The 27,266-nt window shown below is 42.8% G+C and overlaps 1 protein-coding gene across 1 annotated transcript; it reads right to left on the minus strand.

Moving 5' to 3' along the window:
- Positions 1–222: 222 nt before the first annotated feature.
- On the minus strand, positions 223–17,171 carry SERINC3 (serine incorporator 3). Its single transcript, XM_065891883.1, has 10 exons — positions 17,030–17,171; positions 11,362–11,523; positions 10,331–10,524; positions 8,493–8,572; positions 7,698–7,835; positions 7,401–7,570; positions 5,929–6,019; positions 4,443–4,623; positions 1,809–2,036; positions 223–1,153 (listed from the first exon to the last, which is right to left on the minus strand). Exons 1-10 carry the CDS (start codon positions 17,066–17,068, stop codon positions 1,015–1,017), a joined length of 1,422 nt encoding a protein of 473 aa, XP_065747955.1. The 5' UTR covers positions 17,069–17,171; the 3' UTR covers positions 223–1,014.
- Between the last annotated feature and the right edge of the window lie 10,095 nt (positions 17,172–27,266).

Below are 27,266 nucleotides of genomic sequence, written 5' to 3' on the forward strand. Positions count from 1 at the left end.
CTCTCTCATCTACCCAAGTGTCTTGCCCAGAAAAGATATTTAGTACCATTTCCAAATGAGTTCAAGACTCTACTCACCAGCCAAACCTTAAGTTTTAGAAGGAACAGGAGCATTCTGCAAGATGATTTATAAACCTGACTGTCCATATGTCCAAAAAAAAAGAAAAACATAGAATGGCTGCTAACTGATAAAAGCTGTTAAAGAAAGGGCCTTAAAAGCTTGTCTTTCTATTTTAATCAAATATCTTTATAGTGCAAATAATAAATTCACATGCATTATACTTTTACATACTCATAGCAAGATAATTACATAGACTAAAGTTGCACGGTTTTCCCAAGTGAATCTTCAGTTTAACCAAACCTACAAAGCATTTAATTGAAATTAACATTTCTGGCAAAGCCACAGGCTTAAATCAAGCAGCATCAAGACTGTAGTATTAAAAAAAAAAGTAAATGAAAAAATTCAAGATATAGAAACAGTAGCCATACTAGCAACCCCTTTCTGGGGCAAGACCCACACATGTACTCCTCTCCCCAAGCACTATGAGTCTAAGGACTGAACAAAGAGGCTGTTTCACACAAGACTTTCACAGAAGAAAACTGTCATAGAAATGCATTATTATAATTACTATGCTTTTTAAAGATTTTGCAATAGAAATATATTAACGACGGCCTCAAATATCCAACATTTTTCTGTCTTACATGTTAAATCAAAGTTGTAGGAACCTATAAGTCTTAAAAAAGAACTCTCTTCACAGCACAGCTGTATTCACTTTAAAAGGCAAAACGTTCCTTTTACTCTATATCCTTACAAATAAACACAATATAGATATAAACGAAAAGTCCTGATCCTGCATCAAGCATCATTCACTCTTGCCCTCTGATATCAACCTGGATATAGTCTTATTTGCAGAGAGTTTGCTTAATATATTAGTTGAAGCAAAAGTAAAAGGGATGTGAGCTTTCAGCAAAGGAGACCTTTATGAATTTCAGTGTGTTCTTGGCACTCAGAGCTTCAGCTGAAGTCTCGACTGGTGAGGACGAGCGGAGCCACAAGGGTCCAGACGTAGAGGAGGAGGCAGACCCAGCTGGAACTGATCTTGACCCACACAGCTGGCCACTTGCTGGTCATGGTCTGGAAGTTTGCATCAGGGCTAAGAAAACAGCAGAGAGGTAGGTAAAGGAGCCCAATTTCAGCATTCAGCAGCCCCTCAGCAAAAGCTAAGAAATGCTCCAGTGAAATTCGACTGACACGACTCCCTAGTAAGTTTCTAGAAGAGACTTGAGAAAGCTGTGATTTTTAGTTTTTATGAGCAGGGGACTCTGCCTCTCAAACAGCTTTTATCTTCTTGCCTGCATGAAGAACCATGACTATTCCTTGCAAAAAGTTCTTCAGGAACATCTAGCTCTTCTACATATTGGTCAAAGTCTAGATTGAAACGACCTCCCTGAAACTCTCCTTCCTTACCACATGATTACTTTGATCAGAATACTCTATACGGACATCTCTAGACAGAGAAAAATCAGGGAACAAAGACAAGTCAGCTCACTTAATGTCATGATTTTCTCTCTCAAGTAACTCAAGTTTGGAAGGGCTTCCCGTGATTTTCACTGTAAGAATTCCAACTGGATTTCAAATGCAAGAGGAGAAAAAGTCAAAAGTATTTCAGAAAAGAGCACTGAACACAACTTCATTATAAGGGTAAAGAAAGGGGATTCTGAAGTCAGGACAATGGATGGAGACTTTACAGGCAACCCCGAGGGGCTAAGTGTTTTTCCCTCGATTCTCTCTCTCTCTCTGCCTCCTACCTGTACCAGTTGGTCAGGGTCATCATGATGTACAAGGAAGCCGAGCAGAGCATGAGGTGGAATATGGAGTAGTTGTACTGCACGCCCTCTCGCTCGTTGTCCACAGCCCGCCGAGGCCGTCCATCTTCCTCATCGCTGGCGCCATTGGCAGTCGTATCACGGAGGATCACGCTGTCACTTCCTGACAGGGTCAGCTTACTTACTTGGCTATTGCTGGCATTGCGGATGCTGGAGAGTGACCCCAAGAAGGTAAGTCAGAAAGGGGCCATTGGGCTTCCCTGGTGGCGCAGTGGTTGAGAGTCCGCCTGCCGATGCAGGGGACATGGGTTCGTGCCCCGGTCCGGGAAGATCCCACATGCCGCGGAGCGGCCGGGCCCATGAGCCATGGCCGCTGAGCCTGTGCGTCCGGAGGCTGTGCTCCGCAACAGGAGAGGCCACAACAGTGAGAGGCCCGCATACCGCAAAAAAAAAAAAAAAAAAAAAGAAAGGGGCCATGAACACGAAATGCTGTCACTGGTCTATACACATGAAGGTTATTTCTGAACTGTTCCTGCTTTGGGGACCGAAGGGCTTCTGAAGGGTTTGCTCAAATGCCTGTCATCACAAGACAGAGACAGTACTCTCATCAGTTACAATTTGAGGGTTTAACTGCCTAGGAGTTTCCCAAAACATACTATGCTCTCAATGTCTGCTTCCAGGACTTCACAAGTACCTCTCTCCTTTGCTTGGAATGCACTCCCCAACTTCTCCCAGCTAACTTAATCACCCTTTAAATTCTCTGATCATGCTGTGCCCTCTAGGAGGTCTTCCCTGGCATCACCCTATCACTAGGCTGGATTAAATTCCCACAGCTCCTTACTCTTCCTTCTGCTATATCACTTACTGTTCCTGTCTTCCTTGCTATTCATAGAACTTTTTGACAACAATGACCTTAGTCATCTATGCATTTCTAGTACACAGCAGATATTCACTAAAAGTTTGTTAAATGGCTGAATTAAAAAGTACATACAAATAAAGGACAAAACCCACATGAACATCTCAACAGACAAAGAGAAAGCATTTTACAAAAATCTGATATTTTTTTCATGATAAAAACTCAAAATAGAAATAGAGAAGAACATCCTCAAACTGATAAAGGGCATCTATCAAAAAGTCAGGGCTGGGCTTCCCCAGTGGCGCAGTGGTTGAGAGTCCGCCTGCCGATGCAGGGGACACGGGTTCGTGCCCCAGCCTGGGAAGATCCCACATGCCACGGAGTGGCTGGGCCCGTGAGCCATGGCCGCTGAGCCTGCGCATCCGGAGCCTGTGCTCCGCAACGGGAGGGGCCGCAGCAGTGAGAGGCCCGTACCGCAAAAACAAACAAACAAACAAACAGTCAGGGCTAACATCATACTTAACAGTGAAAGACTAAAAGCTTTGCCCCCAAGATCAAGAATCAAAGGAAAACAAACAAAAACAGTCACAGACAGTATGAAAACAAATGAACATAGCTGTATGACAATAAAACTTTATTTACAAAAACAGGAAGCCAGCCCAAAGGGCTGTTATCTGCCAACCCATATTTTAAGCAATCATTAAAAAAAGAAAAAAGGATCAATCTACACATTATGTGCAAAGCTGTCCAAATTATGACAAATTCATAGGCATTTCAGAACAGTATATATACTGTTATATAGAATGCTCCCAATTTATTTATTTATTTATTTTTTTGTGGTACGCAGGCCTCTCACTGTTGTGGCCTCTCCTGTTGCAGAGCACAGGCTCCGGACGTGCAGGCTCAGCGGCCATGGCTCACAGGCCTAGCCGCTCCACGGCATGTGGGATCCTCCCGGACCTGGGCACGAACCCGTGTCCCCTGCATCAGCAGGCAGACTCTCAACCACTGTGCCACCAGGGAAGCCCGCTCCCAATTTATTTTGAAAAAATTAGATATCAAGTGATATAAATAAAATTATGTAACTATTTATAAAAATATGCACAATTATATAGATACAGATAGGTCAATAGACAGTAAGTATAAGCAAAGGAAAAAAGCCTGAAATAATATGTATCAAAATGTTAATCATAGAAGAGGTAAATTTAGAGGGAGGACCATTTCGTTTCCTACTGTTCTCACTTAAGCTATTAATTTATATAAATATATCCTTGCCCATTTTTATTATTTCATATTTTAAAGTTATTAAAGTAACATGCACTTATAAAGACAATATCAATAAAAATGGGTGGGAGAATGAGTGAATACTGCTAACACAGGTTATATCTGGTGTCCTGGATTAACTACAGACTAACATTTCATGTGTAACAGTGATCAGAAAATAAAGATTGTTTTAAAAAAAGATAAGCCAACCAATTTTCAGAGCCAGTATTCTAGCTGATCCAGGGTCAGGTAAAGGCTTTTTCCTCCTATACAAAGGAGAACATATCTGTTAGTAAGCCTGGGAGGAATTATTTGATGAGAGGATTTACTGAACTTAAAGAAGTGTACACAGCAAGGTAACTGAAGCAAGTCAATGACTTTAATAAGGAAGAGTTAAATTTTTGTAATTCTTCTCACTGTTTTTTGAAAGCAAAATAGCTTCTTCACTCTGTTACTAACCTTCATAAGAATCTTGTCCTAAGTACTTTTAAACTTACCTAGAATACAAAAGGGAGAGAACAAAGACGACCAGCCCAATAAAGTTCTCTTTATTCAGAGAAGGCCCACTCTGCGACGGTGCAGCAGGAGTAGGGGCAAGAGCAGTTGCATTTGCAGGAGCCAAGGTTGGTGAGGTCATGTGCATAATGATGCTCAATAGGCCAGGGTTGCAGGAATGATCTGAAAATGAAAAACCGTTTATATCTTTTGGTATAACTCATCTTGGTCCAAAAGGATTTGAGGGGTGTGCTATACATCACTCATTCGTGATTTAAAACATGGGAATGCTACACTTCAAAGAACCTGCAACTGGGCAGTCAGTAACGCATCTGTGTTGCAACCAGAGACTTAGTTTTAGAAAAAAGGAAATGAAACTACAACAACAAAGTATTTGTCAAATATCATAAATGTCAATCTTGATTTCACTGGGTTTGAAATTTAACTGGCAAGTCTTTTTGGCTCTGTAGCTGTGTTTAAAGCACAAGTTTACACAGACTTAGAAAACAAACTTATGATTACCGGGGGGAAGGGATAGTTAGGGAGGTTGGGATTGACATGTACACACTGCTATATTTAAAATGGATAATCAACAATGACCTACTGTATAGCACAGGACATTCTACTCAATATTATATAACAACCTAAATGGGAAAATGTATAACTGAATCACTTTGCTGTACACCTGAAACTATCACAACATTGCTAATCAACTATACTCCAATATAAAATAAAAACTTAAAAAAAAACTAATTTGTTTGCAAAATAAGGCTAGATTCAATAAACTTGGCCTGGTTAGCAAAAAAAAAAAAAGCACAAGGAGTTTATCCCTAGTTTTTTTTCTACATAGTTACATAGGAATACAATAAAAATAAGTTGAGTCATCACTGAATGGTCTGAAATAATGGTTTTCCTTGGAAAGGAGTCCATAAAATACCCCCACTGAGAAACAATCCCATAAGATCTACAAAAGGAGATTCCCTGCAGCTGTTTCTTCTGCAGCCCGTACCACCAAAGTAACACTCAATTAAAGTAATTCTACAAAGGGCCAAAACAATGTTGCCTTGTTCAACTCTTAACTAATTTGACTTAGTCCAGGGAAAAGCCTGGACTATATAAAGGACTGTGGTCCTTTAGGCTGTCAGCTCTGAAGAGCTATGAATAGACATGGAGAATAAAACCTGAAAGGTAAATACCGTGGACACTGTACATTTAAGTGAAGTTTTTTGTCTGTTCATTTGTTTGTCTGACATTTGCTCCAGCTCTAGTTTCTGCACCCACCAAAGGAGTAATTTCTTACTTTCTTTTTTCTTTTTCTTTTTTTTTCTGGCTGCGTGGCGCGGCTTGTGGAATCTTAGTTTGCCGACTAGGGATCAAACCCAGACCCACAGAAGTGAAAGCATGGAGTCCTAACCACCGGGCTTCCAGGGAAATTCTCATTTCTTACTTTCTTTTCACCAAGTGAATGCGTTATTAAAACTCCCTTACCAGGTTCATTGGACATGGCTGACCATGTGAGGTACATGGTGTAGAGGGTGATGATAGAGGACTGCAGGAGGCCAGAACGAGGCTGGTGTTCCTACAGAATCAAAAAGAAAACAATGCCATAGGAATTGCAAGGGCTGAATTTCTAAAACCCAGCATACTTCCTGGGACCCACTAAATTGTTATTAATTGAGAACCTTCTAATTCTGCTTGACAGTTGAAAGATGACAAGTAACCTTTCAGTTTGAGTTAGCTTGAAAAAGAACCAAGAAAGAGGAGGCATGTACTACTGGTTCTCAGGCATTTCATAATCCTGGAAATTCCTGTATATCATACAAAGGCTTAGATTTACTACTAGTTCCTTGGTATAGTGAACTCTAAGCTAAGCTTTGCCACTGGCTAGCTTGGTGACCCATCACCTCTCTGGAACTTCGGTTTTCTCACTTTTAAAAGGAGAGGTGGGCTTCCCTGGTGGCGCAGTGGTTAAGAATCTGCCTGCCAATGCAGGGGACACAGGTTCGAGCCCTGGTCCGGTAAGATCCCACATGCCGTGGAGCAACTAAGCCCGTGCGCCACAACTACTGGGTCTGTGCTCTAGAGCCCGCGAGCCACAACAACTGAAGCCCACACGCCTAGAGCCGGTGTTCCGCAACAAGAGAAGCCACCGCAATGAGAAGCCCGCGCACCGCAACGAAGAGTAGCCCCCGCTCGCCGCAACCAGAGAAAGCCCGCGCCCAGCAACAAAGACCCAACACAGCCAAAAATAAAATAACTTTTTTTTTTTTTAAATAAAGGAGAGGGCTTCCCTGGTGGCGCAGTGGTTGGAAGTCAGCCTGCAGATGCAGGGGACACGGGTTCGTGCCCAGGTCCGGGAGGATCCCACATGCCACGGAGCGGCTGGGCCCGTGAGCCATGGCCGCTGAGCCTGCGCGTCCGGAACCTGTGCTCCGCAAGGGGAAGGGCCACAACAGTGAGAGGCCCGCGTACCGCAAAAAATAAAAATAAAAATAATAAAAATAAAAAAGGAGAGGTGATGTCTAGATGTTCTTTTCATACCTAAATTCATATCTGAATTTTAAAAATATTGTATTTAAATGAGGAAACTCAGGAGCATGAGTTCTGTTTTAAATATTAAAATCAATTATTTTTTCTAGTTGAATTCCCCTACAATATCTTTGCTAAAGATTCCTAAGAATCATTCTCACGATATAAACAATTTTATAAGAATGATAAATTCTCAAGTTACATAGATTTTTTTCTTAAATAATAGGGAAATTATTCATTTACTGGCCCTCAATGGCACATTTTAGAGTGATTAAGTTATAATTAAGAAGACTTTATCGTGTTGAAGTAGAAAAATGTTTACCAAGTAGATAAACTTGGACATAAATTCATACAACAGGTTACCTAGGTTTCAAGTTTAGCATTAATTAAAAATCCTTCACAGGAGGAAGAAGCAGAAATCACAACCATACCTGAATTTTTGGATGGATTGACATAATAGAAACCACAATGCAAAGGATCAGATTAAAACTGATGAAGAACTTGTTTTCTGTGCAGCCATCTGGTTTGGTGTAGTATGTGTAGAGCAATACGACAGAGATGATTGACAGGATATAAAACATGCTTGTGACAGACAGTAAAGCTAGAAAAAAGAAAACAAACATGAATGCCCACAGTCATAACAAACTCTTATACTAACGAGGACCAATTTTCACCCTATTTAACGTAGCATAATGCAGTATGGCTCTCATAGGGGTTTAGATACCTACCCGCATACCAGCACCTTGGGTTCCCTTCTTCCATTCGATTTACCCATGATTCATTCCAAGAGTGAGCAAAGTCCACCAACAGCACCAGCTGGATGAGGATGAAGAAGGCAGCCCCCACCATGCCAATAAAAAACCAGGCTACAAACCAAAAGCACAGTTACTCTTCACCATAGGAGCAACATTTCAGAATGTTACTGTCCAACATTCTAAAAAGATTTCAATTCAAGTAATAGAGAGGTAATAAAGACATTGTCTCCAGCAGTACAGCAAGATTATTGCAATTCCAAACTCAAAGGCATTCTCTGAGAAGTGTTCTGTTGGGTTTCAGACCTTTTAAAACTTGTTCTAGCTTGTGCCAAGGGGAGCCTAGGGTCTGACATTCCAAATGGAAAAGATATAAGCCCTTTCGCTTACTTACAGGGATAAAAATCACAGTGGAAATCCACAGATGTCACGATAAGGAAGCAGGTTAAGACAGGAATAGTGGAACACATGGTTACAAGTCCTTACGTTGACAAGCTCTCCGATTAACGTGGTATTACCAAGTGAGAAGAGAAACTATTAAAATATTGGCAAATGAACATATGGTTCCAGAACAGCTGAGAAGTGGGCTGAATGCCTCCCGGCTTTAATCAATCAATTAATATCTTAATATTAGTACCAAGTCATGGTAATTGGACACCATCTCATTTAATTACCAGTTCTGCAAAAATCAGTAATGAAAATGTAGCTTTAACAAAATCATTTGTAGCGTTTGTATATATTATAATTGACCCCCCTAATAGTGAACCATACCTGTGGTGAAGTGGCCCCCAGGGATATAGAAAGATCCAACCATGATACCAACAATGGCAGCAATTTTGAAGAACCAAAACCTATTAAAATATAAAAGTACACTTCTGAAATGCTAATTTTTGCCCTTTCACTGAGAAAAATGAATTTCTAAAAGGCAAAAATAAAGCCTTACTAGCCACTTCCAACATGATTAGGCTTATTTCTTCATTTGACATGAAACTACTTCACTCAATACTTCACACAATTTAAGGACAAACGTTAGCACAGAGACCAAATCATGCACATTCACAAGAAAGAAACATGTTATTTCCCTACTTTTAGCACTTTTTCTAGAATTCTGGAGCATTCTAAACTAACGATGTTAGCTAAATATAAAGCAATCAACTTAGATCTGGGGGAAAGTGAATCACCAAATCCTTCTTTTACAACATGGTAAAACCATGCCCCATAGTGTTAAAAAACCCATCCTGAAACCATGCCCCATAGTTAACAGACACTGGTGCCCAACAGAAATTCTTGAGCTTGCCTTACACAACAGTGCTAAGGGAACAGCTGGTCAAAGAACCACCCCCGCTTGCAGCCTTGCCTTCAAAAGGCTCATCGTAATTTTTTTTTTTCAAATTTCATACCCTCCAACCTTCATATGGCCTATATAATATACCACAAGACTCTTTTTTAACTACCCCTATAGATAACGTGCCTCTGACTTGTGGGTCACTATAGTAACGGGGGCTTAAGCTGTTTTTCAGAACTGGGAGTTAGTTTTTCTCCAGTTCAAGCTGCCTAAGACTGGTTGGGACCACTGACCCTAAGACAGGGCCTGCACAGATGTGCAATGAATAACCCTTTTGATGTCAGTGCCAAAAATGAATGATCCTTTTGATGTCAGAGTGCCAAAAAGTCTACCCTCAGATTATGCTAAGCATCTCCACTTTGAACACGCATCCTATTAAGAAGCATGTAATTCAGATACACCTGTGCAGAACACTGATGACCTCACCTTTTCCTTACCTCCAATTCCCTTTCCCCAAACCTAAGACTACTCTGCTTCTCTATCCCATAAATAACTAAAGCCTCTCACCTTCGGGGAGGCGGATCTGAGGTCTGTCTTCCCGTCCCTGCTGCAAACCTCAGCATCTCAGGTTGGCTTGCTGCACGTCAGGCGATTGGACATAAATGCCTTGCCCACAATCACACAGTTCATCACTGGCAAAGCCAGGACCAAACCTGGCTTTCAGTCAATCTTTAAAGACTGCCTTATATGGCAGAGTGTAAAGAAAGCAGCTTTGGAGCTGGACAGACTTGAGTTTCAATCCTAGCTCCAACCCTCACTAGCTGAGACATCTTAGGCAATTTATTTAGCCTCCCTGGAAAGGGGAACCGGGGATCAGGAATTGGAAGCGACAGAATATGTGAATCAGGGGCCCAAATATATTCACTATTTATCTTTCTGTATACTGTTTATATATATCAGGTAAATGTTTCTCTTTTAACAACAGAAAGAAAAAATGTGTGTGTGTGTGTGTGTGTGTAGTGCTTAGTACAACGCTTGAACTGTTTCACAGGTGTTCCATAAAAATCTAGGCACTTTAAGCAAAGTATTTTTAAAAAATACAGGAAAAAGACAAGATTCTCCTTGTCCACTCCACCTCTTCCATGCTGCAGGGCTCCAACTGAAAATGACGTTGGAACAACTTCCCATGTAGAGTAGGTCGGAAATACAACTGGGCCACTGATTTACATACTCTACTGCTTTCATCAAAATGGCAACATTAACTGCTGAAGGGGAGGATGCACATCATAACATAACAAGTTAATAATAAATAATTCCTACAAACCCATTGTGTATCGCTGCTCTGGGATCTTTACTCGTTTTCACTTTTAACATGAGCAGAAAGAAGGCAAAGAAAAAGACGGCCAAGGCAAAGTTGATTCGATATACGGCTTTATAACGAACCAGCACATCACAATGTTTATCCAGGATTGTATCAGCCACCTTGGTTTTAAGTCCTTCATCACAGAATCCAGGAATCTGGAAAAAACAATTTTAATGTTATGGGAATATCCACATTTAAAGAGAGATTCTATTCCACAACAGGAAAGCCTGGATTTTTAAAACTGACCACTTAAACAACTGCAAGACTCTCCTGTGGGACTTTTCTCTTTGCCTTCCAATTCACTTACAATCTTGTCACCAAATAGTATAAACAAGTTGCATTTGGAAAATAAAAGGCAAGAGCTCTCTCTCTCTCTTTTCAATATTTTATTTATTTATTTATTGGCTACGTTGGCTCTTAGTTGCAGCACAGGGGATCTTTCATTGCAGTGTGCAGTCTCTTTGCTGCAGCCCCGCGGGCTTAGTTGCTCCATGGCACGTGGGATCTTACTTCCCCGACCAGGGATCAAACCCGCGTCCCCTGCATTGGAAGGCGGATTCTTAACCACTGGACTACCAGGGAAGTCCTGAGTGCTCTCTTTTTGGCCCTTACCTGTGGATGAGGTTATCTCCCATTTTCCCATGAGTTTTCATGCTACGACCCACTCCTTCCGAAGGTGAAGGGCTAGTCTAGTTTAAATGTTTAAAACTAAACATACAAGAAAAGATAAAGTTTCAGGGCCACTCTTTTAATATCTTTCCCAAAGCTGTTAGACTAAAGATGTTCATTCTGACTACCTTTACTTTGGGAAAAGACTGATACCTTTATATTCTGTGTCTTGACTATGACCAAAATTTAAAATCCCAACAAATCCAACGAACTTGACTTTCACAACAGTGAAGAAATAAGTACTAATTACAAATAAAACTCTACAAAATATAAAAATAATAAAAACCACTACGTTAAATAAGGTTACGGTTACCTCTACTTACCTTCTTCAGCTGAGTTTCCATCCCTTCATGAAACATGATACAACATACAATAGTGCCCAGGAAGAGGATGAAAGCATAGATGAGGCGAGTCACAGTGGAATTCTTACTGTTGGGACAGCAGCTACACAGCAAACATGATGCACCACCGCAAAGGCATGGAACCTGTAATAAGCATATCATCACCATTTGAGACCTCCTTCAGTGGACTCCTTTGTGACATCCAGAACAGAAGATGAGGCCAACCAGGCTTTGAAAGTTTTAACTGAGAACTATAGGTGGGAGGAAGTGGTTAAAAGCATGGGCTCTGGAGTTGATATTATTTCTGCCACTTTACCTCAACAAGTTACATAATGCAAGCTTATTTCTCCATCTGTAAATTAAAGTCAATAACTGAATCTTCCTCCCTCAGACATTGCTATATTAAATGAGCACTCAACACAATGCCTAAAACACCGTAAAAGCCCAATAAATGTTGGTTATGTTCTCACAGACAGCATATTTTATTTAAAAACAATATATCTTAATACTGAGAAAAATAGAAACTAACTCCACTTGCTGTTTTCTGGGAATCCTAGCTACCAAATCTGATATTACAGCATAAGGCAACATTACATGGAAACCCTTATAAATAATGAAAGCAAGAGACATTTGGCTCCATTCAAGAGTAACCTGGAGTTCGAGCCTTGGTCTGGGAAGATCCCACATGCTGCGGAGCAACTAAGCCTGTGCGCCACAACTGCTGAGCCTGCGCTCTAGAGCCTGCGAGCCACAACTACTGAGCCCACGTGCCACAACTACTGAAGCCCATGTGCCTAGAGCCTGTGCTCTACACCAAGAGAAGCCATGGCAATGAGAAGCCCGCACACCACAACGAAGAGTAGCCCTGCTCACCTCAACTAAAGAAGGCCTACGCACAGCAATGAAGACACAACACAGCCAAAAATAAATAAATAAATTTATTAAAAAAATAAAAAAGTAACCTGGAGATTCCTCAAAGTCAAACATAGAATTATCATATGGCCCAGTAACTACACTCTTACATATATACCCAAAAAAACTGAAACAGGTATTCAAACAAAAACTTGTATATGAATGTTCAAGGTAGCACCATCTACAATTGTCAAAAGGCAGAAACAACCCAAATGTCCATCAACTGATGAATGGATAAGTAAAATGTGGTATATCCGCAAAATGGAATGTTATTTGGCCATAAAAATGAAGTACCGATAGCTGGTACAACATAGGTGAACCTAGAAAACATCATGCTAAGTGAAAGAAGCCAGACACAAAAGGTCACATATTGTATGATTTCATTCATATGAAATATCCAGAATAGGTAAATCCAGGGATAGAAAGCAGATTAGTGGTTTCCAGAGGCTGGAGGGAGTGGGGAGAAGAGAGTAGACTGCTAAACAGAAATCGAGTTTGTCTTTGGGGTGATGAAAATGTTCTGGAATCAGACAGGTGTGATGATAGCCCAACACTGTGAATATACTAAATGTCACTGAATGTCACTTTAAAATAGTTAATTTTATGTAATGTGAATTTTACCTCAATTAAAGCAAAAAAAGTAACCTGGATCTTTGGTCAGCTAAATTCTCCTAATGAACATTCCAGATGAGAGGACATACTCTGAGTCACATTCTTCTATATGCTTGATTAGGAAACCACCTGAATTGCTTTGATAGGTGATGCTATGAAGTCACATTACAAGGACAGGCTAGTTCAGAATCATCAGCGGAAGCAGCAGATGCAACGCTGGGGGATTCTGGTTTTACAGTATATGGTCCCAGTAATAATCTTTATGAGATAATGTCAGGAATACATAGCACCTAGCACACTGCCTTTCATAGCAGGGGCTCTGTATATCAAGGTAACCATTAATATCCATAATCAAAACAGCCATGGGGAATTGACCACCCAGGCTCATCTCCAATTCTTAACTACAATCTGGGTCAAAAGACTGTAACAGAAGTCTGTATCTGGTCGCAGATAGAAATACAGACATTTTACACCTGAAAACGATGACACTAATTGCTTCGGGTTTATTTTGTCTGTAGTCTCACACTCCTGACTCCCTTTAGCTATTTTTTCCCCCCAGCCAATTAAATAAACTAATGATAGTTGCCTACTGTTTGCTATAGGTTGAATTGTGTCCTCCAAAATTCGTAGGTTTTAAGTCCTAATCCCCAGTACCTCAGCATGTGACCTTCTTTGGAAACAGGGTTGCTGCAGATGTAATTAGGTAAAATGATGTTATACTGGAGAAGAGTGGGCCCCTAATCAAACACGGCTGATGTCATAAAATGGAGAAATCTAGACACAGACATGCATCACAGGGAGAACATCATGTGAAGATGAAGGCAGAGACTGGCAAGGCAAAGGAACAGCAAAGATGGCTACCAAACCCCCAGGAACTGGGGAAGAGGCCTGGAACAGAGTCTACCTCACCACCCTCAGAGGGAACCAACCCTGCTGACACCTTAATCTCAGACTTCTAGCCTCTAAAACCATGAGACAATAAATTTCTGTAATTTAAGTCACCCATTCTGTGGTACTTTGTTATGAGGCCCTGGCAAACCAATACACCTACTTACTTGTTTACATCTTGTACCTTGAGGGGGGCCCACCTAGTGTTATATCTCTTGCACCTTTACACAGTAGGTACTCAATCTGTGGAACAAACTTGTCCTACTCCATGTTATGTCACTTCTCCCTCTCAGTAAACAACTCTATTTGAGAGAGGCTGGAACCTGGGACCCTTTACCTGAGTGCTTTGCACCTGGACTAACCCTTGAGCAACAGAACACAAAGAAACTATAAGGAACTCAAAATAACTGCACACAAGGGCTTCTCTGGTGGCGCAGTGGCTGAGAGTCCGCCTGCCGATGCAGGGGACACGGGTTTGTGCCCCGGTCCGGGAAGATCCCACATGCCGCGGAGCGGCTGGTCCCGTGAGCCATGGCCGCTGAGCCTGCGCGTCCGGAGCCTGTGCTCCGCAACGGGAGAGGCCACAGCAGTGAGAGGCCCGCGTACCGCAAAAAAAAAAAAAAAAAAAAAAAAATAACTGCACACATGAACAGTAAGATACAAAACAGCCACAAACCAACTGCCACTTCTGAGGTGCACAGAAAAATAGCAGGGTACCGTGCAGGATCCCTGCACAGAGCCCCACCACGGGGGAGAGCAGATTACCTAAGCCACACCTCTCGTTCAACCCACTGATCCGCCCCTACCCATATCCCATTTAAGGAACCAGTTCCCCCATCTGTTACTTGTTTTCTCTCTCTTGCTTGGCTGAAATTCTCCTCTAGCCTCTTATCAATTTCTGTTGATTAAGGAGTCCAGGGACCCAGGTTGCGTCACATACTCTTCCTGTTGCCAAAGGAAGAGTATGTGACTGTTGCCTGTTGCCATACTCTTCCTCCAAGGCCAAAAACCTTGGAGTCATCCTCCATGCCTTCTCTTTTTCCAAAACCCTCGTTCCATTTGTCAGCACATCAGCTCTATCCTCAAAATGTATCCAGAATCTGGCCACTTTCATAGTATCCTCAGCTATCACGTTGGTCCAAGCCACTACTATCATCCCTCACCTGGATTAAATGCAATAGCTCCTGTCTCGCTGCTATAGCAACCCATTCAGAACCCTGAGTTAGTATAAAAATTATTTTCAGATGAAGACATGTGAGATTCAAAAGAAGCAGAAAAAAATGCCTTCTCAGAGCTTTTCTCATCTGACTGAAAGCAGCAACTGTCATAAATTGTCTCTCCAAGGAAGTTTTATGGCCACGAAGAAGGTAAAAGGCCTCTGCACTCACGGAAACAAGTACTATCACAAACTTTCTTATCTCCTGTTTGTTCTCCTAAAAACCCATTTGTCTTTCCTAAAGAAACCTATTTGTTACTCCCATGGAAGCCCTTTTCTGCCCCACCCAATCCGAACCCTAACCCCAATTAAGTCAGGCATATAATAAGCCCTATATTCTAACCACCCCTTTGAGTTATTCAACACTAAGAACCCCTGCGTGTATGTGGGTTGCACAAGTACACGAACTCTTTTTTTCTCTTGCTAATTTGTCTTTTATCAGTTTAATTCGCAGGCCCCAACCACTAACCCATTGAGAATGGAAGTTTTTCCTCCCCTACACTGCTTTACCCTTTTCTAACATCTGTTCTCCACACAGCAACCTTGTTAAAACACTGGTCAGATCACATCATTCCTCTTTTCTGTAACGGATCCCCATAATCACATAAGAGTGAAAGCCAACGTCCTTAAATTGGCCAATGGGTATCTACGTGATCTGGCTCCCTTTACTTTTCTGACTTCATTTTCTATTATTCTTCCCCTCACTCATTCCATTCTCTGGTACACTGAATTCCTTGCTGTTCCTCTTGAACAAAAGGAATTAATAAAATATAAAAATGATTTATAGGTAGAAATGCTTTGATGGCATCAATTCAAATCTCAGCTTTACATCAAAGCCAAAATGTGTTTCCAGTTTCAAATTACCAATTCTCGCCCTAATTAATGTCCTTCTTAACTATTTTTTTCTAAATCTATTTTGTAAACAGCGAGTTTGACCCACTAGTAAACTGTTAAAAAAAAAGAAAGAAAGAAAATCAACTGACCAGGATTTTTTTTTTTTAATGGGATAGAAAAGAAAAATTGTACAAAGGTAAGAATTATTTCAATGTGTGTCTAAATGGGTGTATTAAATCAAGCACGTAAAATTTATTCTTACTTTGGGTCAAGGCTGAAAAACTGGAGAGCCATTACAACCTAGGCCCTTAAAAGACCAACTGCCCTTTTCATTTAAGATCAACAACCTTAAAGGATAGAAAATACATTCTGTCCCTAAGAAAAAGTAGTGGCAGTTAAGGAATCATGCTCCTCGGAACCGAGTGTATGAGTGAACTCATCGTATCCTCTTCCATAGATCCCCAAATTCCTTTTTTAAAAGGAATTTTTAAAAGGCGTTTACAATCTACAAAGTGATTCAACCTATTTATCCACTTCATCCTCACAACAGCTCTTGAGGCGAGGAATACTGGGCTGACGGTCCTCACCTTAAGGTAAACCAGAAAGAAATGACTTGTACAGGGTCCCCAAATGTTCAGGCCATGACTTCCAATTCTGAATAATAATCCACAAGGCCGTCTTTCCACTGCGCCAGAACCGCAGACAGGCCTCGGTTAAAATCTCACCTCTGCCACAGACTGTAGCTTTGGCAAATCCTGTGCTAGGGGATAAAAATATTATTCAAGCCCCACCCACCCCCGCTCAAATAAATGACGCCACCTTAAGAAGGTGCTTGGAAATGAACCAGAGAGCCCGGGCCCCGGGAGCCGAGCTCAGTCCCAGGTCCCATTCCAGCTCCAGAGGAACCCAGAGGCCGGACGGCTCACGGGGCGGGGCAATCAAAATTGTAAACAATGGAGGGCTGGCCTCTTACGTTCCTCCACAATCACAGAAGGCGAACCGCCTGATCCTGATCGCAGGGCATCGCGGGTTTTATCCTAGACGCCCCCGGATACCCTCTGCAGCCGAGGGCCGGACCCCCAAACCCCGGGCCCCGGGCGCCAGGCCCGTCGGGGTCTGCGCTTGGGGAGCCCTTATCGCCCTCCCCCAAACCACAGGACCGACGGAGACACCAGACCCCGAACTCACCCAGCTGGCGAGGGAGAAGACGCCCAGCACTGCTCCCATGGTGATGCGGGTAATGGAGGTGGCCGAGGCGGAAGCTCCTAGCGCTGTAGTAACGGCGGGTTGAGGCGTCTCCTCAGAAACGCAACGGTTTCTCAGGCCTGAAACGTGCGGCCTGCGTCATGCGTGGCCCCGCCCACCGCCCTCGGCGGGGCTGGGGGTAGGAGGCGGGGCTAAACCGGCCGGAGGCTGCAGGAATAGAGCAGGGTTTATTCCTTCATCTCGTTTGCATTCCCTGGGGGTCCACTTTGTCAAGATCTGGGGTTCAGAAGTGCACAAGAATTTATGGCCAAGTTAAGAAGAGACTGACAATGGACAGAAACGCACCATGGCATACTGTGATAATTGCTATGAAAAAGTATTACGAGGAAATATTCTTTCAGTAAAAGTGTATTTAATGCCTACTATGTAAGGAGAAGGTAATCAGTTAGGGAGTAGTCCTGGAAGGACTTTATATTTAATCTGAGGTATTTATATTAAGTCTAAGAACTGAAGGATGAGCCCAAGTTAAGCAGAAAAGATGGGCACTGTTTCCTAAACTGTGGGATATATAAACCATTTGGGGTGACCGAAAGGATGTAAGGATGCACGTATATATAGGACATTAAGTAACACTGAAAGGCAGAGTGAGAAAGTCTTGTTTCAAACTAAAGAGAAAGTGTGTTTGCGACTGGTATGTATTTAACATTTTTCTAACATTTGCTTATCTCCCTTTTTAGCAGAGCAAAGGCTTCCAAATCTCATCAAAAGGTAACAACATATACAGTTAAATAACATTGTTTTAGGGTTTGTGTATATGTGTGTTTGTAGAAATTCTTCCACTTCTACCAAGCAGTACTTGATTTCCCTTTAAGTAGTGGTGTAAATTTTACTTTGTAAATTTAAGTAAAAACTGAGTAGTGGTGTAAATTTTACTTTGTAAATTTAAGTAAAAACTGAGTCCATTTAAAGAAAAAATTTTGAAAAATTATTTACTTACATAACAACAGGTGGTATGTAGATATGGCAACAATGATGACAATGTTCTACAAATAACTGGTGTAGGGGAACATTTACCTGGGAGTATGAGAACCTGTAGAGTTTGGATCCTAGAATATTTAGGTTGGAAGATGCCTTAGAAATAGATTCAAATCTTTTCTAGTACAGAAATGGAAAAAGACCCAAAGTGAGATGGTTTGCCTAAAGCCACAGAAAGGGTTGATGGCTGAGGAAGAAGAATTACTCAAGCTTTCCTAATTCCCTTCTCTCTTTCTGCTCCCCAAACTACTTGCCCAAGTCAGGTTGTTTCAGGACCACTGAACCTTCCAGGTAGCCCTTAAAATCCTTGCTTCTCCCTGTCTGGGTGTTGTTGGACTGGGCAGAATAAAGCTAAGACTGTGATAAAGCCCGTGATCAAATTCTACCAGGAACACGCCCACAGTCAAAATGAATTAGAGTTATTTATCTTGTTTGTTAAGGGAGAATGCATTAAGAGAAACCATGAGGTATCTTGGTAAGAGGGAGTTGGGAAGAACTTATTGTAGGATTGGGGTCTGTGCTGGGTACCTCTAAGAGGGGTTTAAGGAAGTAGGGAACAGTCTTGAATTGGACACAGTCAAGAAGCAGGGACAATTCTGTTAACAGGTATCTTAATTTTTATCCAGAAGGTAGGAGAATTAAAGCAGGGCCAGAGTTGTCACTGAAAAAGAACCAGGACCCACTCATGTTAGTCAGAAGAGGAGGATATTGAGTCATATTTTGGTTCCTGAGTGGCTTTGTCTATGCCTTGTTCCAAATACAGAGTGGCCTTGTTTGATATTTGTTTATATTCTGTGAGCACTTGTTTATGTTCAGTGAGGAACAATGGGTCTAGCCAGCGGTTGAAGGGTTTTTCACTTTCTGACCTGCAAGCATTAGTCCTCCCAAATGTGGGACCCTGCCCTTCTCTCAGTGTTTCTGACCCTAAGTGGTTAAGTGTGCCTTGTCTAGGTGGCAGAGGTGGGGGAGAGCGGATCTTTGAGATCCTCTGCTCCAATTTCCCACCTCCTCCTGTAAGAATCCCTCAGCAACATCTGTTCTGGGAGCATGGGGTGGAGGGGGCGGCGGGGGGGGGGGGGGGGGGGCGGGGGGCAGAGCTCACTGTCACACAGAGCAGCCCCGCCCATATTCATACAGTCAAAACTAGGTTGTTTTCCCCCCTGGAGGGAAGGAAAAGTTTCCCCCCCACCTCTTAGGTTTAGTGATTGGGCCAGCTAGGCTTGGAGGCTTTTATACCATTCTGACAAAGAGCGATACAATTTAAATTTGTAGAGAAGTGATAAGACAAAGGAAAGGGGTTTATGGCTTTTAGGTGGCAGCCTGTAGGAAGGTAAATATATGGGAGAAACTAATGGAAGACAAGAGTTGTTTTAGGAAGGTTTGTTTTGTAGATTCCTCTCACCGATGAGAGTCTATCTAGAGTTGTCTCCTGTGATTAAATTTTGCCCCTCCTGGTAGAGAGGAGATGGGGGAACACCGTCACAAAGGGAAATTTATAGAGGGAGGGCAGAGACCTTTTCTGTGTCTACTTCTCAGGTGTCTTCAGCTGGAGGTAATCCTTATGCCAAAGTGGCATATTTGGGGGTGGAATGATCTGATCACTTACACTCCTATATATTGTTTCAAAAGGTAACCCATGTACTTGATTTTTTTTTAGGTTAATGTGTTAATTTTTATTACAGTTTTATTGAGGTATAATTGACATATAAAATTTTAAGATATTTTAAGTATACATCGTGATGATTTGATGTCTATATATTGAGAAAGGATTCCTCCGATCTGGTTAATTAACGGATATTTCAACTCACACATTTATCTTTTTGTTGTTGTTGCTGTTCAGAACATTTAAGCTCTGTCCTCGTAGCAATTTTCAATTACACAATACAGTGTGATAAACTATAGTCACCATGTTTTCATTAGATACTCAGACTTTTTCTTCTTATAGCTGAAAGTGTGTATGCATTAACCAACCACTCCCTAATTCGTTCATCCTCCAGCCCACATCTGACTCTGTTTCTATGAGTTTGACCTTTTTTTTTTTTTTTTTTAGATGCCACATATAAATGATACCATTCATTATTTGTCTTTCTTTGTCTGGCTTATTTCACTTAGCATAGTATCCTCAAGGTCCATCCAAGTTGTTGAAAGTGGCAAGATTTCCTTCTTTCTTATAGCTAAACAGTATTTCATTATATGTATGTATGCCACATCTTCTTTATCCATTCATCCCTTCAGAGAAACTTAGGTTGTTTTCATAATTTGGCTATTGTGAATAATGCTGCAATGAACTTGGGAATGAAGATATATCTTCAATACCCTATTTTTATTTCCTTAGGATATGTATCCATAGTGGGGTTGCTGGAACATATGATAGCTTTATTTCCTTTTCTCCACCTCCTTGCCAGCACTTGTTATCACTTGTCTGCATGATAGCCGCTCTGAAAGGTGAGGTGATATCTCATCTTGGTTTTGATTTGTGTTCTCCTGATGATTAGTGATGTTGAGCACTTTTTAATGTAACTGTTAATTATTTTTTTGTCTACTTTGGAAAACTGTTCAGTTTCTCTGCCCATTTTAAACTGGATTCTCTATTTCTTTTTCAACATCTTTATTGGAGTATAATTGCTTTATAATGTTGTGTTACTTTCTGCTATATAACAAAGTGAATCAGCTGTATGCATACGTATATCCCCATATCCCCTCCCTCTTGCGTCTCCCACCCTCCATATCCCACCCCTCTAGGTGGTCGCAAAGCACTGAGCTGATCTCCCTGCGCTATGCTACTGCTTCCCACTAGCTATCTATTTTACATTTGGTAGTGTATATATGTCAGTGCCACTGTCTCACTTCGTCCCAGCTTACCCTTCCCCTTCCCTGTGTCCTCAAGTCCATTTAGAGGTTATCTTTTAAAATTTAATTTTCTATTTGTAGCTGGTATATAGAAATATAATTGATTTTGTATATTGACTTAGTATTCAGCAAACTTGCAAAACTTATATTAACTTTAATAATGTATATATAGAATTTTTGTAATTTCTATATAAACAATCATGTCATCTATAAACAATAAGTTATTCTTTTTTTCTAATACTTAAACATTTCATCTTTCTTGTCTCATTGCAATTACTAGAACTTGATTTTTTTTAAATACTGCATAAAAGAATGTCGACTGAAAAAAAAATACACAACCTAAAAGTTGAGAGTTATGTTTTATTTGGCAGACATTCTTATGACTTAAAGCCCAGGAGACAGCATCTCAGATAAAGGCTGAGAAAACTGTTCCAAAGAGGAAAGGGGGAAGCCAGGACAGATAGGAGTTTTTGCAACACCACCAAGGTAGTCGGAACAAAAGGCTACTCTTAGTAAAAGAAAACTAGATATCTCAAGTGAAGGAATTTAGCACTTTCTATGTATGGCAAGATGCCAGAGTTTGGGCTCACTGAAATCATTCCTTTGATATGCACCTCAGCTATCTGGGTGCATATCCTGTGTTTTCTCATCCTGAGATTCCTCAAGCTGCACCGCTGGGAGTGGCTGCAGTCTGATGACTACTAGATAGCAGGCATTCTTTGTTTCCTTCCTGAGTTCCCTCAGGGTTCACTGTCACAAGGGAGGCTGTAATGTAGTAGCTAGATCCTTTGTTTACTGATATGGCAGGCAGTATTTTATTTCTCAAGTACATACAGTGAAAATGTATTAGCTTACTCCCCCCGCCCCCCCCCCCCCCCGCCATCTCCCAAATCTCCTTCCAGAGTTCTTGTATGCATATGCCAGCTGTGTATGTATTACCTACCACTCCCCGTTTACCTGCTGTAGCGTTCCAACCGCATGGTGTTGTACATTCTTTATATCACATCACTTATTCATTCATTCAAGAAATATTTACCAAGCTCTTACTATGTGCCAGGCACTGTTCCCAGTGATAAGAGAACAGCAGGGAACAGCGAAATGCTTGCCCTTAAGAGAGTTTATGCTGTAGTGAAAATGTTAGAGCAGGCAGGTAGCTAGGTATGAGCAGAGAAATAGGGGCAGGGGCCAGGTGGGAGGAAGTCAGGCATCTTGTAAACAGCAGGAGTCCATAGTCAGACAGAGAAAAGCAGGAACCTCCAGACTAACAGGAAACCACACATTTTGGGTGATAAGTGTCCTGGAAGCAGACAAAGAAAGGTGAGGAAAGGCAGGAATCTCCTGCATCCGAATGTAACCTGTTGCTCATTACACTCTCATTACAATAAAATTAGCCTTATTAAATTAGCAAATTAGAAGTACCCATCATGCACCAACGCCATGACACTTCTGATCTAAACTAAATAAGGACAAAAATCCCTCCTCCCCTCGGGGAGATGGAGTTGGGATGAAAATCAGGGAATAGGACCCCCAAACTCCTCTTTCCCCAGTGACTGTTTCGCCCCTTCATTTGTATGCCCTTCATAACCAGCTTGCCAGAGAAGCTCAGGGCAGCAGCTCCTCACCTGTCTGCCCACTCCCTCTGAGAGTGGATTTTTTTTTTTTTTTTTTTGCCGTACACAGACAGGCCTCTCACTGCTGTGGCCTCTCCTGTTGCGGAGCACAGGCTCCAGACGCGCAGGCTCAGCGGCCATGGCTCACGGGCCCAGCCGCTCCGCGGCACGTGGGATCCTCCCGGACCTGGGCACGAACCCGTGTCCCCTGCATCGGCAGGCTGACTCTCAACCACTGCACCACCAGGGAAGCCCCTAAGAGTGGATTCTTGCTTAAATAAATTCTCGCTTTACTTTCTTAACCTCCCTGCTTTGTCTCCAAATTCTTTCACAACGAGGCAAGAACCTTAAACTCACTGCGAACAAAAAGAGACAGGCAACAAATAAATGTATAAAATTCCATCAGATACTGACAAGAGCTGCGAAGAAAAATAAACCAGGAGAAGAGAAGACAGAGTTGGTGGGGTTTGCTATTTTAAATAGGCAGGGCAGGTCTTTTTGAAGACCTGACATTTGAGCAGAGATGTGAAGGAAGTGAGGAAGTCATGGGAATATCTGGAGGAAGAGTGGTCCCAATGTGGAACAGCAAGAGGAAAGGCCCTGAGATAGAAGTATGCTTAACTTAAAACCCACAAAGCCAGGGTGGCTGGAGCATGGACAAGAAGGAAAATGGTGAGAGATGGGATTGGACAGCTATCCAGAGAGGTAGTTCACTTGGAGGCGGATGGGGTCTGTTGATCATGGTAACTCTAGATTTTGTTCAGCACACTTAAAGGTTTTGATCAGGGGAAGGATGTGATCATGTTCACATTTTTTTTTTTTTTTTTTTTTTGCGGTACGCGGGCCTCTCACTGTTGTGGCCTCTCCCGTTGCGGAGCACAGGCTCTGGATGCGCAGGCTCAGCAGCCATGGCTCACGGGCCTAGCCGCTCCGCAGCATGTGGGATCTTCCTGGACCGGGGCACGAACCTGCGTCCCCTGCATCGGCAGGCGGACTCTCAACCACTGCGCCACCAGGGAAACCCCATGTTCACATTTTTAAAGGATCGTTTTGGTTGCTGGGTGGAGAAGAGACTGGGGCAGGGTTGGAAGTTAGAGTAGAAGCAAAGACAGGGCTAGTTAGGAGACTATCACTGTGTGAAGTGAAAAATGTTGCCTGCCATATGTCGACTGAAAAAAAATGCACAACATGAGAGTTGTGAGTTAAGTTTTATTTGGGGCAAAATGAGGACTATAGCCCGGGAGACAGCATTTCAGATAGCTCTGAGAAATGGCTCCAGAGGTAGGGGGGGAAGGTCACTGTGTATGTGATTTTGGTGAAGGGGGAGTACATGCAATCAAGCACACATTTTTGCAGAAGCTTGCTGCTAGTCACGAGAAGCAGACATCACCATGAAAGATTTTAGTGCTTTTCTAGATAAGAGGAAATGTAAGAATTGGGCTCATAAAATCTTCTCTTAAAATATATATAACCATCTGGGGCTTCCCTGGTGGCGCAGTGGTTGAGAGTCCGCCTGCCGATACAGGGGACACGGGTTCGTGCCCCAGTCCAGGAAGATCCCGCGTGCCGCGGAGCGGCTGGGTCCGTGAGCCATGGCCGTTGAGTCTGTGCGTCCACAGCCTATGCTCTGCAACGGGAGAGGCCACAACAGTGAGAGGCCCGCGTACCGCAAAAAAAAAAAAAAAAAATCTAACCATTTGAAGACCTGTTCTGCCAGTTTTTCCTAGAGCACAGAGTGCCTCCTTCCTGATCTCCACCCTGAACTCCTTTCACTGGGTGTTGAAGGTCAGCAGCTGCAGCAACTCATAATTTAATCCTTGTAGAGGCAAGTGGCAAGTGCCAATTTGTAGGTGACACATAACAGTAAACAAAGGATGCTGCAGCCATCAAACCTCTACAGACACTCCAGATAGCGACCTCAGCCACTGCAGTCACCCCCAGCTGTGCACCTTGGGGGATTCAGGATGGAGAAAAGCAGGATACTGGCCCTAGATAGTTAAGGTGCATATCAAAGGAATGATTTCAGTGAGCCCAGACTCTTGCATCTTCCCATACACAGAAAAGTGCTAAATTCAACTTGAGATATGTTTTTAATTAACACTAATCTTTGTTGCAAAAACTCAAATATATTCTAATTCCTCCCTCGTTTCTTTGGAGCAGTCTCTCAGAGCTGTCTGAGAGGCTGTGTCCAGCCAAATAAAACATAATTCTCAACTTTTAGGTTGTGCTTTTTATTTTTTTATTATTTTTCAGTCAACAGCTATATGCATAGCTTGAAGCTAGGTCTATATGGAATCTGTATCTGTATCTACCTCAGTCCCTGTTAATTCTTTCTCTGGTAATCCATTTTACAGATGTACCATAATTAATCTGTTACTGATGGACGTTTAGACTGGTCTCAGCCCTTTTGCTGTTACAAACAATGGAGCAATGAATATTCTTTATGCTCATGTTCCAAGATTATCTGCAGGATTATTCCAGGAAGTATAACTGCTAGTCACGAGTTAAAGTACATTATTTCTCATATTGAAATTAAATCTGGTGATCGAATTCTCACCATGAGCCCAAAGAAACAAAGTTTTTTGTTTGTTTCTTGTTCTAGTTTTTTTTTAAAAATTCTTTGTCCCACCACCGTTCTGGAAATTAAAGAGGGAGAGGCATGTGCCACCCTTCCCACATCAATTTTCACGTCTTTAAATATTCCCAGTCTAGCAAGCTTCCGCCTGCGGCTCCGTCATCTCCCGGAATACTCTCCATCTCAGCTGACAGAGAAACTGAGGCACAGGCAGGATATGAAGCCCAAGTTCTCCCCCGGCCTGGCTGTCCCCCTTTCCCCCAAAGCTTCCTTCCTTCTCCCGTCCCTGCGGGCCAAATTTGAGGCTGCCAACCCCTACCAGGGTCCCCCTCCGCTCCGGACCCGGACTTCCGCCAGCTTTCCCCTCCTCCGCCCGCTTTTCCCTCCTCCGCCCGCTTTTCCCTCCTCCGCCCGCTAGGGGGCTGCGGAAGGGGCCGCGAGGCCTTCTAGTCCCTTCCGAGCCGCCGTAGCGCGAGCCGCGGGAGTTCGGCAGCTCCGGTCGCCAAGGCAACGGGCTTCGCTGCGCTCGGCGGGCGCCAGGCAGCCCGGGGGAGGCGCTGCGGGCCAGCGGCCCGGGCTCGGCTGGCGGCGGGACGGCAGGTGAGCAGGGGCAGGGCGGGCAGTCGCGGTCCTAACGCGCGGTTCCTGGCATCGACTCGTCTCAGCGGGCGAGGGGCTGGGCCGCTGGGGACTCCCGGGAAGGAGACGGGGCCTGACCTTTATCCGCTCCCCCCACCCTTGGCGCCAGGGCTGCGCCCCCTCTTGCCCTTTACCCGTCCAGCGCTTTGGTCTGTTTATTATATTTGGGGGCCATTGGCGTGATTCGAAAGTTTTTTTTTTTAAAGCTCTTCTTATTTGGGGTCGAGGAATAACTCAGAATTGCAGAAAATGTGCGTCTGTTCGACTCTTCTGGGGCCAGAGAGGATTAAGTTCTTTGTCCATCAGTTTTCCCATCTGCAGAATGGGGATAATGATAGCACCTATCTTAGAAGCTTATTACAAAGCAAATAATATATTTCAAATCCTTGCAGGTAAGCCTTGGGAGCTTTCGTTGTTACTACTACTACTACAAGGAGGTCCATCATTGAGCATGTGTTGTGTATCAGGGCCTGGGCTAATTGCCAGGGGTAAAAAAGTGAATGATACATCTTGTCTTCAGGGAACTCCACAGATTTAAGGTATAAATAGGAACTCATTGTGGTTCCAGCTATGATTTTGGACATACAGGGGACTGTGAATGCACAGAGAAGGCAGTTACCCCAGATTTCCGGAGATGAGGTTGGGGAGGATGGTCAAAGAGAGTTTCCAAAAGAAGATGATTTCCAAAATGAGACATGAAGGCTGCCTCTGTATTGGCCGGAAGATGAAGCTGGTGGAGTGCATAGTCTTCTAGGCAGAGAGAACGGCCAGTGCAAGGTCTTGGGGAGAGAGTGCAGGCTTCTTGGGCATCTGCAGGGATTTCATAGCCTGTTTAGAGACAGATTCCGGGAAGTGGAAGTGATCTGGCTCGGTGTGTTTGAGAGATAAGCAGGTGCTCTTCTTATAGAAGAAAGACTTTACTTGTATCTCCTCCTGAGTTTGGACTTTGTCATGGGGGTTAGTGGGGAGCACCAGAGGATTTAAATCAGGCAGTGAGTGTGTGTTGCGTGATCAGAGGTATGGTTTTCAAAAGATCAGGATTTTTTTTGTTGTTCTTTCTTGGTCTCATCACTTCTCCAGTCTGTTTTTCACATTGCAGCTCTTCATTTATGGGGATTCAAAAAAATATTAACTGAGCACCTGTTATGTGCCAGGCACTGTGTAAGTAGTAAGGAATCAGGTTCCTGCCCTCATGGCATGTATTCCAGACATTAAAGGTACATTCATGGAGACAAAAGCAGTCCAGTACAACTGGAACTGAATCAGTATTGGAAGAGACCCATCCAGAGAGTTTTTTCTTTTTTCTTTTGAAGGCCCAGGTCATTCAGGGCCACTGTCTTGTACACTCTAGGCAGAACCATTCACTTAGAACTACACCAAGAAGAAATGGCCAGAGAAGTGGGAGGAGAACTAGGAGAGTGTAGTAAAGCCCAAGGAAGAGGTCCACTTTGCTGGATGCTGCTGAGATTTCAAGTGAAAGAAGTTAAACGGTAAAATGTGCCTTTTGCAG

This window comes from Phocoena phocoena, chromosome 15 (assembly GCF_963924675.1).
Source record: "Phocoena phocoena chromosome 15, mPhoPho1.1, whole genome shotgun sequence".
In the NCBI taxonomy this organism is placed as follows: domain Eukaryota; kingdom Metazoa; phylum Chordata; class Mammalia; order Artiodactyla; family Phocoenidae; genus Phocoena; species Phocoena phocoena.